The sequence below is a fragment of the Opisthorchis viverrini genome (genome assembly GCF_000715545.1).
Source record: "Opisthorchis viverrini unplaced genomic scaffold opera_v5_80, whole genome shotgun sequence".
NCBI classification, from domain to species: Eukaryota; Metazoa; Platyhelminthes; class Trematoda; order Opisthorchiida; family Opisthorchiidae; genus Opisthorchis; species Opisthorchis viverrini.
Genome location: NW_008751735.1, coordinates 522,952 through 542,903, shown reverse-complemented (window position 1 = coordinate 542,903; position 19,952 = coordinate 522,952). Strand labels below are relative to the sequence as shown.

Genomic DNA, 19,952 nt, shown 5'->3' with positions numbered 1-19,952 from the left:
AAAATCGGTTCGGTACACGAAGTAGTGCACAAACAACAATGTCCGCCGTTACTCAGATGTTTACTTGAACTCTAAGGTGTAGTTGATAGCGATTGGCTCTGGAATAGTTTGCCTCAACCGATTTTGTCTGTTCGAATCAAACTGTTGTTTTACTTGCTGTAACGGCTAAAACAAATGCTCACCGCTTATTGGACAATCGGAGTCTGAGCCCGTCTTCAGTTGTATCCAGTGGAAACCTCCGACGATTGGCCGGGAGATGTTTGCCTCAGTTTCTATGATTATTGGTCAGTTGTTTCAACCTAGGTTTTGAGTTACCTACTGGCGGTATGTATCATCACCCCTTTGTGTTTCAGTACACACAAAACACATCTCACCATATACCTTACTCCATCGGTGTGTCATACATTTTCCTTCCACATGCAGTCCGGACGTAGAACGTGAGCAAACATTACACAACCAAGATTCTCTGGTTGGGAGTCGACTACTGTTGAGGCGCCAAAAGGAAGATATTTCTTGCATCTTCCAACTCAGACACCGTCGCGCGACCGGAAAAGATGGTCGCAAACCACCCGCTCCAGCTCCTGTTCATCCCAGAGCTCCACCAACCGCGTTCAAACATGGTTCTAGGACACGATCGGCAGGTCCAGGCGCATCTGAATCTACCGACACTGAAGCAGTGCCTTATTTGATTGAAGTGCAAAGCTCTACGGACCATTCCAGTCGGCCTGATGGAATGGTTATTTCTTTGGCAGGGCTATTCGATCGCACCTATCCTGCTCCTATTCAGCTGGGAACGATTGAGAAAATGGTTGGACCTCCACCGAATATCCTCGTTGATAAGGTGAGCGCACTATATCTTATTTGCTGGTTAACTGACGTCCAATAGGAATCACATTGATGTCGTTTATCTCGCTTCCATGCTTCATCAATGTCTTGGTTGGTAATCCGGGAGTCTTGGTAACAGATGGATTCTGAGTTCTTGACGTTAAGGCCAAACTTATGCCCGTATAGTGCACTCAGGGAAGCACTCCACTAGAGAGTCTATATCGGTGTCTTCCACTATCCATACCTCAGTGTGTGATGCATTCAGAAAGGAAACATCTCTTCTTTTCTGTGGGGAATTCCCTCTTGATATGTGGTTGTCCCTCATCCAAATGCCTCAAGGTCATTGCTCACCAGAATCGTACACTATTTGGAACTCACGTTCGTTAAGCAACGCAATTCTGTCCACTGTTTTTCAGAACCTTCATCCTGACATCCGTCCAGTTCACTGCACTTTCGGTGCAGTACTGGCCAGTACCAGTGGCTCGAAATGGTCGATTCCAAAAAGTGGACAACCAGGTGACTTTGACGCGGTGACAAGCTACTCGCTACTGATCACCCCATCCCTTGACGGATTCGCCAGACCTCCTGGACCTGCTCAAGTACGTGTGAATGGGCAGCGTATCACCGGTCCAATGTTAGTCCCTTCTGACGGACTGATACAACTTGGGAAAGCAATGTTTTTGAAGTTTGTCTATTTGGAAACTGATATGGGTCTGGTCGAAGAGCCACCGAAAGTAAATGCGACCCTTCCAAGGATAGCCAATGGTGCACCAGGTGCTTATTCAGTGAAGGCGACCAGTATGAAACCCTTGGAAGGTCATTCCACTTCGGGTACGCGAATATCTCAAACCGAGAAGGTAGGCCATAAAAACTCTTTTGTTTGATCAAAGTGCACAGCTCATTTGTATGCTCACTTGGTGTTAGGGTTGAACTATAAATAAGTTTTTCATTTTGTTGCTATACGGCTTCTGTGGCAACAATAACTTTCCGCACTCACGCTTGTATCATCCATGTCTTCGTTAAGTGTCATTTTCCAATGTCATTTCCCAAAAGAATTCTTGCCAACCTCACAGCCATTGATTGCACAAAAAAATCCAAGAAAACTACCTCCTTGCTGCATAACAAGTAGTGTGCAAAATCTAAGTTACTTTTGTGGCTTAAAGAAAACATCGGAGGGCGATATCGTCTATCCAGGGACTTGTAGTTAGTGGCTCCACTAATTGGTGAGGAAGAGGCAGTCTGCTCCGCCTCTCTTCGTTCGGACACGCGTGAACAACGGCTAGTTCTCCCACTCCAGTGAAGGATCGGAGAACGCGTCCCCCCACTGGATATAAATGTGACCACACAGTAGCGAAATTGCCTGGAACACCCTTGCAATCACACACAATGAAGATCTACAGCTTATCTGGCCATCCAAGCCGGAATGACTCATTCGGACAATACACTAGACGGCTCCCCACCGGTGATCGATGGCTTGCTTGCAAGTCCTTTGTGACTGGATAAACAACCCTGCGGGATCACAGCGATGTCATGCGATAACCAGACCCCACCTAGTACTGCGTTACCTGGCCGTTAGGTTCATAAGTTGCAGAATCGCAACGTGCGAACAGACTTGTCACCTGTGTATCCTTCTTCATGATTGTATGGCAGCTATGCCCCAGTAGTTTCCACTGTTGTATTACTCTCATCGACGTTAATGATGATGATGGTGGCCAGATGATGCTTAGCCAATAGAAACTGCGGCTAAATCTGACCGCAGTTTGTCGTAGTGTAGCGGTGATACTACTGATGAGGAGGCATGCGAGTAGCATTATTTGTCCTTGGAATTTCGCTTCGCGTCTCTTGAAAAGGGAAGATCTGTTGCGGAATTTGTGAAGCCGCTTTGTAACATTTGCTTGGATTTGATCAGTGAATGATTGGAGTCACTGAATATCCAGGAAAGTTCAAGAAAACGCGTCCGAGAGAAGATGGGTGTCCAGTTTCTGTAAATAAGATGCAAATGAGAGTTTTGCTTCCCCATCCAATGATCTGTAACTGGTCAGTTGACATTTTCTGATAAACAACTCCGCAGCGAAGGCCTTCTTCTTTTCAATAGTAGGGTATATTTTTTGCATATCAGTACTGAGGCCTAATCTTCATGTGTCTGTATGCAATATTCTATCAGTAATATTAAAACAATTAAGTAAAACAATCCTGATTTTGCACACAGCTGTATAGGAGACACTTTCGTCCAAAAATCGATTTCGAACGATGGGAATGGTGTGGTTGCCTTAGTTGCAGAATGAAACTCTAGAAAAGCCTCCATTTTTATTCCCCTTAGTTCTTCATTTTGATTGCACATATTACGGACTCCCTCGGCATTTCAAGAAGAAGCTCTTCGGATTGTAGCAAGCCAAGTTCCCACGAAGTCTCAGTGCTAGTGTCAGATTTTGGGGGAACGTGACCGTGAGTGACGTTTGTGCACGTGACCGTGCGTCAGAATTTGAGTATGGTGGAGGGCTACCTAATTTTGGGGGCTTGTGTGCACCACGACTGAGACGCACGTGATTGGCGTCCGTGAGTATTGATCAGGTGTGTGGCTAGTGCGACCCTTAGGCTCTGGAACAGCCGAAAATTGAGCCACAGTACTGAAGAGCCGAATTAGGTATCACAACAGCTACTGACTATCAAGCACTAAGGTCAGTAATGTGAATTGCCCAGGGAAATGCTCTGACGAATGGTCATTTTGGGCTGTTACTCGTCCATCTGCCAGTCAAACATACACTGATCTGAAGTCTTTAGATTCAGAAGTGAACGAAATCATATTGATTATCGTAAGATTAGTGAAATGGATTATAAACCCTATGCTCGCCGGTTGACCACTGCCAGGAGTGGTCCTACAATGTGCACATCTTGTGCACTTTGCTTTGCATAAAATTCAATGCAAAACTTTACAAAAACGTTTACTCAACGGAGATTCGAAATACCATCGTTTATGACCCGTTTGTTCCGATGGCTTGCATGTTTGGCCTGCTAATCTAAACCAATGCATCCTTGGCACGTAGATGATGACACTTGAATGACCGATTATGTCTAACCAGGCACTTATGCAGTACGATCTTTCTTGTGTGTCTTATGGTAGACTACTTGTCTAGCGAGCTTTTTTGCGCCGCAACAGTCATGCGCCAGTACAGAAATACACAGAATCAATCTGAATAACGGCTCGGAACCATTTTTGTGCTGTTTGTCAGTACTGAATATCGAGAGAACAACTGGTGGTTTGAAGTCAGCCAGAGTGATTGGCTTTTGAAACACTTGTATGGAGGGAAAACCGCTGATTTCCATTATGAGCTTTACGTGGTAATAGATCACCTTCACTTCATTCTGATGTGTCCAAAACGTAAAAATCCGGGGCCTCACAGAAACAGCATTTGCCTTCTTCTGGGGTTACTGTTAGGTAATCGCTGACTGTGTGATGCATCGCATCAAAAGAGTTTCGTCTGAAACGAAACTATTGTAATGGGACTGTTTTGTAAAACAAATCGAAACAATGCCAGCTATCGTGGCAGTTAAGGCTCGTGGTTAGCGAGAGATCGCAGGTTCGTGCTTTGCCTAACCGCATCTATCTGTCTAAAGTGTCCACTTTACTTGCCACTGAAGAATGTCCAGAGTCCCCTGGACCCCATTGACACAAGGTTGTTTAACTAAATCGACCATAATTGTAGGCACTTTTCTTTGCTGCTGGGCTGTCTCTTCAAAATACTGCCGCGTACATACAAGCGATCAAGATTTCATATTGCTTTGTGTCTGAAGGCCTGGTTGCCTTATAGGACGATAGCTTCGAGATTGTCAGAAGAAGAAAAAAACAAAGTTAGCAGTGATTTATGGCATAGCGCTGTCACGATGCTTATCCGAACGCACACAGTTCTCGGCTAGTCCGCCCAACCGCTGTTTGTTACCATGACAACCATGCTGCACCAATCTCACGTAGTCATGTGAGAGTTCGACAGATCTACGCAGAGAACGTCAAGTGGCCTCTTAGTTTCTATGCTGTCGCCGAATTGCTTCGCAAGCGCACGTGGAGACTGAGCGTCGCGTGATGCTCTAACAGTCTTGCTTAATCAGTTGACTCAGCTCGCCACACATGCACAAAAAACATTGGTTCGAACATGGTCTCGCAACCCACACATAATCGAGCGCGCACTCGAGACAATGGTTTGCAAATGTGCTGTCGAAGTGGGTTGTCCGTGAGTTGCGTTGGCGTGAGACGGAACATGTGTGATGAGAAAGCAGCTCTGTTTTTCAGCGCATTGGCCCCATGACAGTGCCGTTTTGGGCCTATCGTCTTTCCGTTTGTCCACTGCAGAGATCTACCGGGAAAACTTCGGGTCTAAACTTCGGGCGCTACATTTTTCTAGAGTGTACACATATACAGGTCGTAAAAATCCTCTTTTACTGAATGCCGATCCACCCATTTGCACCCGGATGAGTAATGATCAGAGACATGGCAAAGTTTCTGCCGTTTCTCTCGTTTAGGCTGTTCTTCAACCGAATAAATTGCACCAAGGTCATGAAAAGTGCTGAAACCGGTAGTGGACTCCTGAAACGTTTCTAGCAAACCTATGAATAGTTGTCTTCCTGAAAGTATAATGCGATACCTTCAACATTGTAGCAACTGAGACATTAAATGGTCTTTGTGTAGCACATTCGGATGAAGAATATCATCACTGAGGGACTGATATGAATTTCATTTTGATCCCTCAACAACATCAAGTTGATTTGCAAATGAGTGTGTTTGGGGTTCAAGTGGGACAGAGATTTGGTGGAAACCAAGCCTATCTGACGAAACTCGAGGGGCTGTCGAAGAGTTTTCGGCAAGTTTGTAAGTAGTGTTTGGCCAAGGACTAGAGTTTGCTAGCCTAGTGACATATGCTATCTTCTACAGAGTATGGTACCAGTCGAACGAAGATCATCTGTAGTCATCCCAAATAAAAACGGTGAGAATTGGTGACTTCTTAGAGAATTCGATGGAGGCAGTGCTGAGGTCTGGTATCACACATAGTTCACTATATCTCTTCACAAACAGTGGCGTTTCTGGGAGGTGGGAGCCATTTAAGCGACAACAGTGTAATCATCACCAACATCAATTCTGTTGTTACCGTGGCATTTGTAACCGAGGGCTGCCCTTATTCGTTTGGAACATCTGACCAAAACCACAAGCGGTTGTACGGCTGTGGAAAGTGAAGTTGGATGCGATACTAAAAAGCGAGATTGGCTCTACTTTGGCAAACAATCTATCAATTGAAGGTTTAACGACTTACACAAATTATCCAGCATAAGCTGTAGTGTTTTCTAGTCACTATGGGTCTATTTGTCTGTTCTCAGTCTAACTATCGCGATTTAGCAGCACTTTACTGACTGCCCTTCCAATCCGACTTTCTGTGAACTCTAGCTGTACTTTTAGACACTCATCTAATAAGTGGACGCGCAAAACTCGAGGACAATTACCGTAGTACAGGAGCAGTGATGATTGAAGCACAAAACATCGCTCTAAATTCAGTGCACTCAGCCAAGCTTTCTCGACCCACACATTGATGTATTTTTCATTTGAGCACAAAAAATCAATCAGACGAGGACCACTTAAATGACCTGGACGTTAGGAAGTGGAGTGCAACTGAAATCGCTTTCCAACGTTGGGGATATCACACGGGAGGCGTTGGTCAGACCGATTTCCGTTAGAGTCACAGATTTTCTCGCTAGTCATAACTATTGAAAAGAAACTGACACAGACGCCAAAGACTGGCGTCGTGTGCACACTTGTCGTTGTCGTCGGTTTTGCCACCCATGACTTGGCCGATACTTTTGTCTTGAATCCATCGATTGCGTGACTATCTCTCTAATGCGACTATGAATTTCGACGTTATATCCTTGTACATATAGATATGATCCCATCGATCCTATGTCTGTTCTCTCTGTTCTCTGTTATCTGTTATCTCTGTTCTCCAAGCACCAAAATGCAAGTTTTTAAAATGGGTTTTCTTTCACGCCTCCCTCATCTTTCCGGATGATTTCCGGCGCAGATCCATGCTTTTTGGCTGACTCAGGTTTTATTTTGAAGGTCGTACTAGAGTTGTTCCAGAGCTTCTCCAATAGGTTTTTACTTAGTGTCCGAATAACGAAAGTGGACCCGGGGGGTCGCCAGCTCTCCCAGAAGGAAACAGGATATATGCGTCAGTAAAAACCGAAGTGTATGCATTTTTACAAGGCTCCCGATTTCTTGTCGTCCAGCTTGTTCATTGTTAGAGCATGACGATCATGCAATACTTGCTCGCATTTTTGAGCTGCTCTGACTATGCATGACTACGCAACGGGGCAGTAATGTATTTTCTGACTGATAATTGAGGAGGAAACTGGTTCCAGTTTCGATGATGTTTGAACTGCCAAATCCTGGAATTAAAGTCAGCCTCACAGCAGTGTATACTTTGTATGCCTTGTCTATTGTTTTCTAGTTCGCAAGTTCCCGAAAGACAGAGGGTAATGACACCCTGAAGATGTTACGAAGTGAAATGAATGAAGCACCCCCAGCTGCATGATAGAGTCCCTTGGTTCAACCACTTTTTTGGTATACCTGCACAATTAGCCGTCATCTAAAAGTTTTTATACGCAGACGAAATTCCGTTGATGGAACCGGTTAAAGGCGGTCGTTTCGTAGAGGCTAAAGATGGTCTTACCAGCTTTGTCTATCCGTGTAGTAAAATGTGCATTGCTGTGGCGCTCACTTTCCCCATGGACTGTGGATTAGTAATACTTGTAAACAGTGACGTGAGGCAGTCGGTTGGAAAAAGTGGACCTGGTTTTTTAGGGCATTAGTGTAGTTTCATTACTAGGATCAAGATGACTTAGTATGGAAGGATGGTCGTTTTAGGGGGACGCGCTCTAGGGTGGTTGACTCTAGATGACTGATGAAGGGCCTCCAAATAACGACTGCCCCACATCGATTCAAATACTGTTTTCCGTCGTTCGCTGAGATAGCCTGTTGAGCCTCATGTTCTTCACACGTTTTTACCCAGGTGATTGTGTGGAAAAGTAATGTCTATATCGTTTATAAACTGTACATACATATCCAGTCACTGTTCTTGATTCATGCTGCTCCCCTTGTCATCGTCAGCAACTGTTACTTTTCACATTAGTCATGAGTTTGGGGTTTCTGCAACAGGAAGAGCTCATGTAGCATTGCATAATTGAGATACGGCTGTAATACTGAAGGTGAAGCTAGTCTGTGTTGAGTGGCCATGAGGCACTAAAAATTTCCTCATGCTAGTTAGGTAATGTCACCAGTTTTACTTCACGAATTTCTCGAGAGGTAGGATGGGATTTCAAACATTCTGTAATCCAATACCAAATAGGTGGTCACCTCCTGATTCGTTTTCCGCGGTTAGAATGGATGTGGCCCCACTAGCCGTGGATCACCTCACGTGCTCCAATGCTGGCTCGCTCCTTGAATCACAACTACGAAGCTGCAAAGTATGATGTACTTTCCTTTCAGAGTAGATTTCCCAAGTTCTGAGACAGCTTATAGTCTTTGAGCATGAGTGAGGCCTGGATTTTCATCCGCTCTACCAGGGTTTTGTTCTGTCTGTTTCACGTAAATCCAGAAGCCGGAACCACACTGGTGTCCTTTCAGAGTAGATTTCCCAAGTTCTGAGACAGCTTATAGTCTTTGAGCATGAGTGAGGCCTGGATTTTCATCCGCTCTACCAGGGTTTTGTTCTGTCTGTTTCACGTAAATCCAGAAGCCGGAACCAACACTGGTGTAACGGTGGATACTACTGATGAGGCATGTGAGTAGCCTGTGGTTTATGTAAAAGCTCCGCCCCCGCATTCGATGGAAGATGAAGTTTATGGCGGAAATTGTGGAACTGGTTTGCAGTGTCCGTTTAATATTGTGTAATAGGCAATGAATATTCAGGAAGGTTCAAGAGAATGCTGCCCAGTTTTACGATTATGTATATATGGGATGTTTACCTACCTGTATAATGACGTGAAACTGCCTAATTAGTGTTTGCTGGTAAACGGCTTTGCCGCGAATGGCTTTCCTTCTTTCACTGATAGTAGCTTCTACAATTTCATGGGCCTCTTCACGAAGTCCACGCCTACTTGGATTATGATTATCCACACGAGAAGAGCTGACAGACTTTCCTTAATAACCGGACATAAGCTCCAGTTTTAAATAACCACATCCAAATAAAATTTAGCTCAAGTTTGATCTGAAGTTGAGAATGGTTGTGATTCCTTTCCAGGTTCAGCAACCTAAATCATCATTGGCTAGCTAACATGATACCTTGGTCGAGCGAAAAATACTTCCGGTGCTATCCTGGAAGAGCTGCACCTTATCGGATCACCTAAGCCTAATCCATCTTAATGGAACCAGCTGCTCGGGTATATCGGGTAGTTTAAGAACAATTAGTTGGGATTCACAATGGTTGTGCTCTAAATGACCCCGTTCTTTTTCAGACAAACGAGCCTGATTCACATGTCCGTCTCCGAAAGACGTCAATGTCCGCAGCCGGCGAGCTTCCCCTGACAATCGAGCTACAAGACCTCGATAGGATAGACAGAGAATATTTTCTCGAACACTATACCCAGATTGTGGATGAAATCCTCAACGCAGTGGGCTCTGACTTACACACTCTAACGCATCGAACAAAGGATGAGAATCGCCCTGCACTATTCAGTCTTTCCCCAGCTTACGCGCTCTACTTGGTCTATCGAGCTTGTGAGAAACACATGGAGTCTCTACCTGACTTAGTTCCGGCCGAAAAGGAGCACAATGTGTCCTACATCACAAACTACATCGCGACACGTGTGTATGAAGTAGGTTGACAGATTAGTTTTTATCTACTCTATACCTACTTGGTTAGGTCATTTGCATTTGTAACGAATCAGTGGAGATCCGTTTTGGAGTGAGATCAACCCCCGTATCAGATGTCTGTTTGGTTTAGGGGTTTTTCCCCACTTACGTAAGCTTACCCAGAACAGCCCATTTTCAGTTTTGTCCTTCTCTTGTCTTCAGAAAGTTGCTACTGCAAGCTTTGTTTGATTGACGAAAAAACCGCCATGAACGTACACGAACCGAGTAACCGGTCAGTTGATCACTGTTCTGAGCACTGTTCTTTTACTAGACCGGCACTTTTGACAGGATTTTCACCCTCCAGATGTTCAGTTAGAATGCCTATTGTGTTCACCCATCTGTGTTCATACGGATCCTACACGGAGGTAGCTAGCAGTACAAGATTATTTTGACATAGTGGTCCCCCATTAAAATGGGTCTGTTCTGATTCATGGAACAACGCTTGGGTGCTGAAAACACAGACTAGATTTAATGTAACGGCTTCATCATAGGTTCACCAAACTACTCTGAACATTCGTCCATTGTTTTCAATTAGATGCTCACGGAGAACAGTTGATCACTGTCCCTGTGATCCATTCTTGTGTTGGATTTTTTTACCACAGGAGTCTGACTCAAAAGTACAGCTCTGTGCAGTTTTTTCGCCATACTCATTCTTATCTATTTTCCCAGTTACCCTGATAAGTCCAATTTGAACGATTGCATTCATCTTGTTCTCTCTCTCTCTCGCACCACTTCTCATCTAGTCTTTGCCAAGCACAACGCGCGGTCCTGCAGACCACATGAGCCTCATTCAACCGTTCGTCTACTGGTTAGCAAATAGTAGTGAGCTACTACAATTTTTCAAAAACGACGTCAGTCTGTGTTCCCCGTGGGACAAATCACAGCCCTCCCGACCCCGATCTCCAATTCATGCCTGTCGGCAAGCCTTACATCTTCTTGCCGATGCGGTGGATCACTGTTTTTATGAGTTACGGACCTGTGTGACCAGTATACTACAACCAATGTTTCATTGTCTAACCTATCCCGGAGACTCTGACCTACAGGTGGGCTTCCTGTTGATATAATTCACACTGACTTTTGAGTAATGACTTCTTGCAATGCAGAGTGCCAGCAAGTGAGGAGGGCAGCGTAGAAGTTAAACCGCAAGCTCCTGACGGGGGGTCCCTTGTAGGAGTCCAACACTTATTTCCTGAATGTTCCTTCTTGAAGCCAGACAGTATATTAGTTTAATTACCGGTAGAAAGTATTCATTTGGCAGATGGAATCTCGATTTAGGTTTAAAAGATATCTCGATATCCAGATTCAGCAAACAGTCTACTAAGTAAGGATGTATGGTCCTATAAACTGCGTAGGTCTTCTATTCGAAAGGCTGCTGGGAAAGATAGTTTCATCGTGTAGCATTGGTGTGCAGCCGCTGAACCACAAATGGTAGCCAACTTAAGGGTGCAACATATACTCAAAATGGGAGTAAGTACTATGAAACTCGTTATCGGACAAAACCACTCAAGGCTCCAACGATAAACTTGCAAAAAATGGTGCTGTATACCGAAGAAAACGCAAGGCTAACCGGGACGTCGTCTTGGCTTCAGTGGGAGAACTATAGACTCTTTTTGTGTACTCTACGTTTGTAAAGAATGTGTGAAACGTTATCACCCCACCATAATGATGCAATGTTTGGTTCAAAGATCCCTTGTGATAATCAGATGAAGGTTCCTAGTTCTCACATATTGTATCCTGCTGCCTGGTACCAATCTGTGTAGTCCTTTGAAGCGACCTTTGATCTTACGAGTAAATAGACATGTGAACATGTGGGACGTCTTAGTATGCATTCCTCGATGGAAAAGCCCAGAAATCATTGCAAAACGTTCATCGTGATACCATATCTCCCAGTTTTCGGTAATAACCACTAGATGAATGACCCCGCTTCGAGTAGAATCTCGTGAATGTGAATAGCATTCGAGTGGGATTTACTCTTAGATCGATTAAGCTATGTCAAACCATGCGCCGAATGGGCTACGTGTGCATATCCTTTGTAACGATGTTAATCAAGGCACTGTCTAGCGTTTATTGGATTTCGGCTTGTTGGATTAATTGATTCGATTGGAGCAGCCTCGTTCTAGTGTCCAATTCTCTGATAGGACGCAGTAGGGTTCGACTTTCGTCATCGTTGGTTATGAACTTTCCTCGGTGTTGGACTGAAAGTGATTGGAAAGTTTCCGTGTCCGATGGTGTGATCTGTTGAAATGTTTGTAGAACCGTTCCAAACATTCCAGTTCACTTGCTACGTTTCCCCATTTATAGGAAGATCTTCGTCTAGACGACAGACCGATCAATCCACAGCAGATCTCTGGTCACTCGAGAGATCCGGTTAAACTGCAAACCCTTATGCAATTCCTTAGTTGGCTGATGCATCTGCTTCGTCGAACTCGCGTCAACGCTTCCCTTACCATACAGCTGTTCGCTCAACTCTTTCATACACTGAATGCCTATATCTTCAATCACGCTCTGATCAACACTGAAGCTAGACCACGCCACGCACGTGATGAGCAGAATATATGGCTCACACGTTTAGGGGCCGTTCGTCTGATGCGAAGACTAGAACGTATCAAGCACTGGGCACAGCGATTCGGTCTGGAACGCGCTGCTGAGTGTCGACTTCAACGTTGTGTTCAGGTGAGGTGTCTACCTTCATTCGTTCAATATGCTTCGTAAATTTTCGCTTAAAATACGTAGTACCCACAAAGACCAACATATATTCACCTATCTCTCTCCCTTTTTCTCTAGGCTTGTCAACTTATCCAAGCGGACCGCTCAAATTTGGATGATTTCTATCAGTTCTGCATGGGGCTTCTATCGCTGAACAGTATTCAACTGGAATGGTTGTTAGCTCATTTGGGTGATCCACCGCCGGTACCTGATGACTGGATTGATTTGATTGTGACCGGAGTGAAAGAGGTCTGTTTTTGAACGTTTTGTTTCTGTTTTGCATCAAGCCACCGTGCTAAGGCTCAGTAGTTGGATATTTTGCCCAGTCAGTGTAATGAATAGGTAGAACTAATCTTCTAAACGAAATACACTACTCATAAGGTTACTGAAACCTCTTCGACATCACTCACGATTGGTGCGGCCTTCTTGTGGCACAGTTCCAGAATTTCCTTTGGACTTATTTTACCCGTGAACCCAGATTGGACAGATTTAGACAGCTATCGTCATAAGCATGCCAGTTTGGTTTCAACAGGAGACTCAACTTCAGCCCTAGCAACCAGTTGCTTTCCGAAAAAAGACTGCAGTCGTTTACTTACTGCGCGATAGAAACTAAACAGAAGCTGGATTATGTCCGTGTTCTTGGAGAGTGGTTATTTTACGATGCTTGAGCTCCCCTGGAGGGTTTACAAGAAAGGCGCATGACATCATAGTGCTATGCGCGCACTTCCTCTGTTCAAAACAGATATTTCTTTAAATACATTAGTTATTGGTTACAGACGTTCCCTCCCTTTTTGAGGAAAGCTGTACCATACTTCAAAAGCAATGAATTTGGTGGTGTACATTCCATCATTTCAGGTGAACGATCGAGCGATCCTGGACGAAATGGACCATTACTTAAGGGCCAGTCAACAAGACCTCTCGATACCGGAACTGCAGTTGTCCGAGATGAAGGATCTCCCACTACCTCTTTTACTTCCTCCAGACGGTTATGCCTCGGATGCTGTTCTCACGGGAACACCCAGTGGTTTGAGCGAATTTCTCCGACCTCTGGTTTCCAAAGGTCTCATTTTTGTTAGGCGAAATCCGGCTGGAACGGGACAGTCTGATTCCCGCCCGTGGATACGTTGTTTGCGACTCAGTAAGGTAAGCTACACATGTCGGCTTTCTGCGGTAAGGAGCACCACTGGAATTGTTTACTGAATAATTTGAGTTGCAATGCTCTTTTCCGTGCCAGCATTCCATTGCTTTTCACGTTGGCAAATGTTTTTGGTCAACCATTATAATGGCACCGTTGTTTAGCCGACCAGTAGGGAAACCACTCAGCAAACAATTTCCTGAACAAAATTCAGCTACCACTGAAGCATCCACCGACTAGTGGAATTCATATAATGGTGTCTCCCACTAGCCATGGTATAACAGAAGGATACTCAGATGCTGTTCATCCTATCGTTTATCAGTTGTCAATGTACCTAAGCACCCAAAGGTGATCAGCTACTCAGGAGCGTAAGCAACACGGATTACACGGTTCGGTTAAATCGTAAAATGGTGTCCGCTGTATGCGAGATCCGGTACACTATGATCTGCTCCAACTCAGCCTCGGTTCATGAAAATCTGAACGTTACATGAGACAGAATGATCTTCATACACTTCTGTTGATCACACCTGGGACAGACATTGTAATACTTATTTCCAGATATGTCAGCCGCGCTCACATCTACAATGTAGTTACTGTCACCATTTGCGTTGGGCGCTTTGTCTGTATGCGTTGCATTGAAGGGGTAAGCATTTTTCAAACAAGCGACTGCAGTAAATTTACCTTGGATATTGATGTCAGGCTCAACTAAAATCCTTGGCATATTAGTAAACAAAGCTGCCTGCCATTGTCTTATCACGCTCCGTCTGTCCTGATGTAATCATTTCGATGTGTCCAGGCCAAAAGGGCAATCAATGGATTCGAGTGTTGTTCTTAGTAGAACTCATTAGCAGTGCATAATGCTTGGCTATGCCGGAGCTTGCACTTCGGACATCTAACTTGCGAGGCGAGAGTGTTAGGACTACTCTACCAGCCCAAGCTGGACATGTAAAGATTTACACTTGTGTACGGTGTGATTAGTTTGCTCGACGCCTCAGATAACGACCCAGCAACCGTCCTTGTCGTGTCGACCGATTGATGTGCCTATCAGGACTTCCCAGTCAGGTAGTCCTACGGACACTTTTGATTAGTTGCAGCTGGTTGCGGGATTTATCAAATTCACGGGAATTACATCTGATGTTGGTGTTCCTCATTGCTTGAGGACAAATGTTCGGACTCGATATGTGCCTTCTCTGCAGTATGACTGCTACACGTGTTCCTAGTTGTTCGCAGCCCAAGCTGGACATGTAAAGATTTACACTTGTGTACGGTGTGATTAGTTTGCTCGACGCCTCAGATAACGACCCAGCAACCGTCCTTGTCGTGTCGACCGATTGATGTGCCTATCAGGACTTCCCAGTCAGGTAGTCCTACGGACACTTTTGATTAGTTGCAGCTGGTTGCGGGATTTATCAAATTCACGGGAATTACATCTGATGTTGGTGTTCCTCGTTGCTTGAGGACAAATGTTCGGACTCGATATGTGCCTTCTCTGCAGTATGACTGCTACACGTGTTCCGTAGTTGTTCGTGGGGCTTGTGGAGCTCGGTTGACATCCTGTCCTGTGCGCGCGAGCGTTTTTAGACCAAGTCGCATGCATGTGTGCAGTGTAGAGAGAGAGGGGTCCATTCGTGTTTGACAACTACACGAACATGAATACAACTTGACCTGATGTGGTTGAAGTTCGTAAGCCTGGCGCGCCTGACGCAGGTGGTGGCCGCGTAAACAAAAATTGGATGGGAAATTGTAGTGTACATGTTGTCGACTAAGGTTACAAGTGGGACAGAAATTGTTACGTGATTTGAATGTTTGTGACGGGTGATCTAGTGGGTGACCGCTACACGTCCGCTATCCGGTGTGACTTTTGTGTGTCGGGTAGTCCTCCCCCTACTCCTCCCACACAAGGCCCAACTTCTGAACGCTGTTTTCTTTCTCCGACCTGCTGCAACCAACCATTAGTGCGTTGTACTGGCGTTGCCTACCAATCGCGAGTGAGATGTGAGGGCCAAGAGTGCAAGTACACTTTTTCCCTGGTCTGTCCAGAGGCAGGCATCTGCTGTCGCACCAAGAGCACGGAGAAGTATGTTGACCTCGTGCGGTGGTGTGTATATAGTTGAACCTAAAGACGACAACCTCAATGGTAATCCAGAATTATTTGATAAAAGCGATCCGGTCAGACAGGATACCAATCATCGCTCAAAGTGGATCACTTAAACGGTGTTTTATCGCATCCCAAGTGGAATCTGGTGGGTTCAATTCAAGATGGGCCTAAGTTTCCTCGTTGCTGGCTAAAAACCTACAATTTAACTGCGATGGAATGAATAGCATTCTTGTGTTATAGTTCTTGTCAGTATGGAAAATATTTTACAAAATGACTCTGTCGAGGAAATTTACACAGGGCAAAACGTGGAAGCATGGCAAACTGGCCGTGGATAATCCTTAGTAGACAACTAAGATGAGCCAGTCAGGGTACTGTGAGGCAATCAATCATGTTACCCTTGTGCGCTAAAAAGAAATCAAACAAAATGAGGTTATGTGCGACGCCTAGGCGTTGGGTCGATCGATGAGTGCGTCTTGATTGTTCAGGTTCGTTAAAGTGATGAGAGCTCAGTTTTAGTTTCCTTTCTGCAGACGAAGACTCTATAAAATGGGCAGTGCAAACGCATCGAGTAAGAATTCAAGTGATAGATGAGGAGCATCGATATTTCAGTGAACAGCATGGTCTGGAGACCAACACAGGATCCAGCAAATGGAGCTGCTACGAAACAGACGGGTTTGCTGTGTGTGTGGGGGTTAGACTCTAGGAAAACTAACTAGTTTCAATTCGATCCAGTTCATTTTCTCAGCTCACAAACCATGTATCGAAGTGCAGTGTTTCCAGGTACTACAGCTTCCTTCACCGAAGTTAGGAGATTGAGGGAATGAGAGTCCCGCTTTGGAGGCGGTGTTCCAGTCAATTCATTGACCCTGAATGGTTCTGCTTGTTCGGGGTGGCAGGGATCAGGAGCTAAGTAGTGAACGTGGCCGCTTCGATAAACCACCGCCACACGCTGCGTGACAGCTATATCTGTCAACGTCACTTCGCGTTGGTTTGTGTTAACCCGCGGTCCCCATCTGGGAAGACCGCACTTACCAACACTTCTTAGTTGAATGGTAAGGATTTCTATGCTTCGTTACCAGTGTTTTCGGATTGCCAACCTGTTCCATATATACTCACTGTAAATGTTTCCAGTATTTAATACAATATGGAAGACGATCATTAATGAAAGATTTCAAGGGATTATCATTGTCATAATTAAAAGTATTCAGCTAGGCTAAAGGCCTTGGTCGTCTCAGTGTTATCACCAGCATGTCTGTTTGAGGACCTGATGAACAAGCTGTCTTTGTACTCATTCAGAACGCTTTCATAAAGATTCATATTCTGTGTGCTACAGGGTGATGAGCGAAATCAACCAGTCTAGCTTCTCATTTGATACAATCTCACTGGATCATCCACATCAGGACCGAAAGTTCTGTCTGGGTTGATCCTTTTGGCGCTCTCACTTTGGCTGAGTATCTTTCAGTTGCTAATGCTTTAGAATGTTGGTATCTTCGGCGCGTTTATTGGCTTTTGATCTGTTCACCGAGCTGCGACTCGGTTGCCGAGCTCACTTACAGATCAACAGCCACCTGATTAATTGACATAGTTTCCAACTCTTGAAACGCATCTCTAGGATATCGGTCCACTGATGTGTCAACGATTTAAAAGACAGTATTCTAAATCAGTGAACTTTCATGATGAGTTTTACCAATCTTACGGATACAGTGAAAGAGACGAAATGCATCATTATCCATAGTCAGGTCAATTTAAAAAAGCTTTGTGTGCCTGCAAAGGTGAATTTTCGAGGCAAAATCTCGCATCAGATATAAAGTAGCCATAAAACCCGTAAAGAATGAACGCAAATCAGAAGACTTGTTAAGAACGAACCACACCATGAGTCAGTGTCAGCAACACACCAAGACAGGGGGGAAGTCACAGAATTACGGTACATGGGTAGACGTTTGTACTGTCTACAGGATGCTAATGTGGTTTGGGATAAACCTGGGGGAAGAGGATGTTGATCTTCCAGTAGTACTTTCTGGTGAAGCTAAGTGATTGCTCACCAAACAGCTAATTATGACAGTCTTGGCGATCTCGCCCCATCTGGAGATGTTGATCCTTCATCAAAAGGCCCGGGAAATAGTGAAATCAGTGGGGACTGTCACATACAATAACAAATCCGTGCTTAACATCTAGAGGATAGTGCTCTAAGTTTGACAGTAATGAAAACCGCTTGAGTGTGAAGTGACTAGTTGGGTTGATAGTAGCTCCAGTCCACGTCGGTGGACGTCGGAAGACAGACGCGGTGAACCATAAGCCTAAAAACAAGATGCTGAACACGATTACCTGAGGGGAAGGAGTTATTAACATCTTCGCATTTTGAAACAGAAAGAAGGGAGCTTTTTGGGGAACATCCACTAAGTTCATTCGATCTGGTTTGTGGTTCCTTTCGGACTTCCTAACTTTGACGATCAATCAGAATGTTATCAGCACAGTTACGTCGGTAGGAAGAATCGAGTGTACAGGGCACAGAAGAATGGAAAAATTTAGTTCCTCATGAAGCGCCTGTCTAAGTTGGTAGTGATGAGAGCGTTTATATATCTGGAACTGGGTTTGGTTAGCACAATAATCAGGCGCAAGCATTGTCAATTATTGCCCGTCGAGTAGCCATAACAACGGCTCGGGATTGGTGATGTCAATGTCACTTATGTAATGAGAGACTTTTGCCTGTCCGCGAGCCTTGACGTGACAGGACGAGTTAACACACTCGAATTATTGGTAGTTCAATATATTGTCGCATAACCGAATAATAGTAGAAGTACTATTGTGGTCTATTTATCTGAATGCAGAACTCATGTAGTGTTATCCAGTTTTGAATTAAGATATTTGTCATGTGTCTTCAGCGGACTGGTTGCACCTTGGCCTCGATAAGACTGTACTTTGAAGTATGGAAACATAGACAACGGGTTAGTGGTGCAAGGCCTATTATCCAGAAATAAAAGTTACCTTGGCTGTTTTGGTACAACTAGGGGTGTTTTCTCTAATGGAAAGAGCTGTAACGAGGTCAGCGGGGCTTTCCGCAAGATCCGGACCGAAAGATTTTCTTGGTTCCGGTTGCCGCCCTATTTCCTGCACAGTATTTGTTGTTGAAGTGCGAACGGAGTCAGTTTTGCTTTTATGTTGCTAGAGCATTCAAAAATGCTGATGAATGTGTTAGGCTTTTGATTGTGGTCTTCTGCATCAGAGCCATCTGGACACACCTTTAAGTCGTGGTCCAGAGTTATTACTGAGCTCTCTGAAGATCACAACAATTTTGGTTACCATGACGAGTTCCGACCTAAATCCAATTCAGCCGACTGATTCGAGTCTCCAACTCACCAGTTAGCACCCAACTTCCGGGCTTTGCCCAACTTGACTGCCACTTCATTCTTGAACCGGAAGTGCCTCAGCAAGGAGGTCGGGAAATCTGTCTGGTTTGAGGTGGACTGTTGGAACGGGACAATATCTGTTGAAACATAAGTTACCACAGCTAGTCAAATGTTCACACTGTACTGTAGGATGGAGATAACGGAAAACTGAGGAGTGTTTGGAATTAGGCATTGTTATCAGTGAACTGAATTTATCAGCTGAACCAATTCTGGTGAACGTACGTGCAACTAAAGTGTCAGTTTTATTAATTAACATACAATGGAGGTGAGGAAATGAACATTCTACAGAAGGTTAGAAAGTGAGTCTGATCTATTCAGATCACTCGCTACGATAGGAGGAATGCTGTCCGAATGGGTAATTATTTGGACAAAATTGAAACAGTGTGTGATTGTAGTTCTGGATGGATCCGCTGCGAATTTATACAATAAAATTTCGAAGATGGGAGGGTACGATGGATTTCGAATGCCCCTCTTTCAGATGGAGAAATCGTGACTATGTCGACAAAACACTGGAACTTATCTATCCTTTTGTTGGAGACTTTCGAGGAGGCATAATGAAGTGGGGATAGGCATCATGAACAGAGAACAATTACCCTGATGGCAGTCCACACATGGCATGTTTGTAGTGCAATTGTGGGCACCAGTAATAAACACGTGTTACTGAATACCGATCAGTAGCATACTTTTTTCAGAGATTCTCTGGCTTGCAAAGTGCCGTCAGATTCCTTCAAGATGACATGTGAAAGCTAAATAGGTGCACTCTTTTATTGAAAAGTGTGTTAAAAAAATCAAAACTTGCTGGATATTTGCACGTAAAGGATAGTTTCATAGACAGTCCTTTGCCTTTACTCTGCATAAGAGTTGCATTTATTAGTGCACAGGTGGCGACAG

At 44.5% G+C, this 19,952-nt stretch overlaps 1 protein-coding gene across 1 annotated transcript in view; it reads left to right on the top strand.

The window, feature by feature from the left end:
- The window catches only part of T265_04653 (hypothetical protein), a gene marked incomplete at both ends in the record, with an annotated part of 93,800 nt that overhangs the window by 48,069 nt on the left and 25,779 nt on the right, over positions 1-19,952 (top strand). Inside the window, 7 exons of the mRNA XM_009169444.1 lie at positions 424-841; positions 1,242-1,682; positions 9,319-9,678; positions 10,459-10,758; positions 12,017-12,388; positions 12,500-12,670; positions 13,277-13,564. Of these exons, the coding sequence (XP_009167708.1) occupies positions 424-841; positions 1,242-1,682; positions 9,319-9,678; positions 10,459-10,758; positions 12,017-12,388; positions 12,500-12,670; positions 13,277-13,564 (2,350 nt within the window). The remainder of the gene's footprint in view (positions 1-423; positions 842-1,241; positions 1,683-9,318; positions 9,679-10,458; positions 10,759-12,016; positions 12,389-12,499; positions 12,671-13,276; positions 13,565-19,952) is intronic.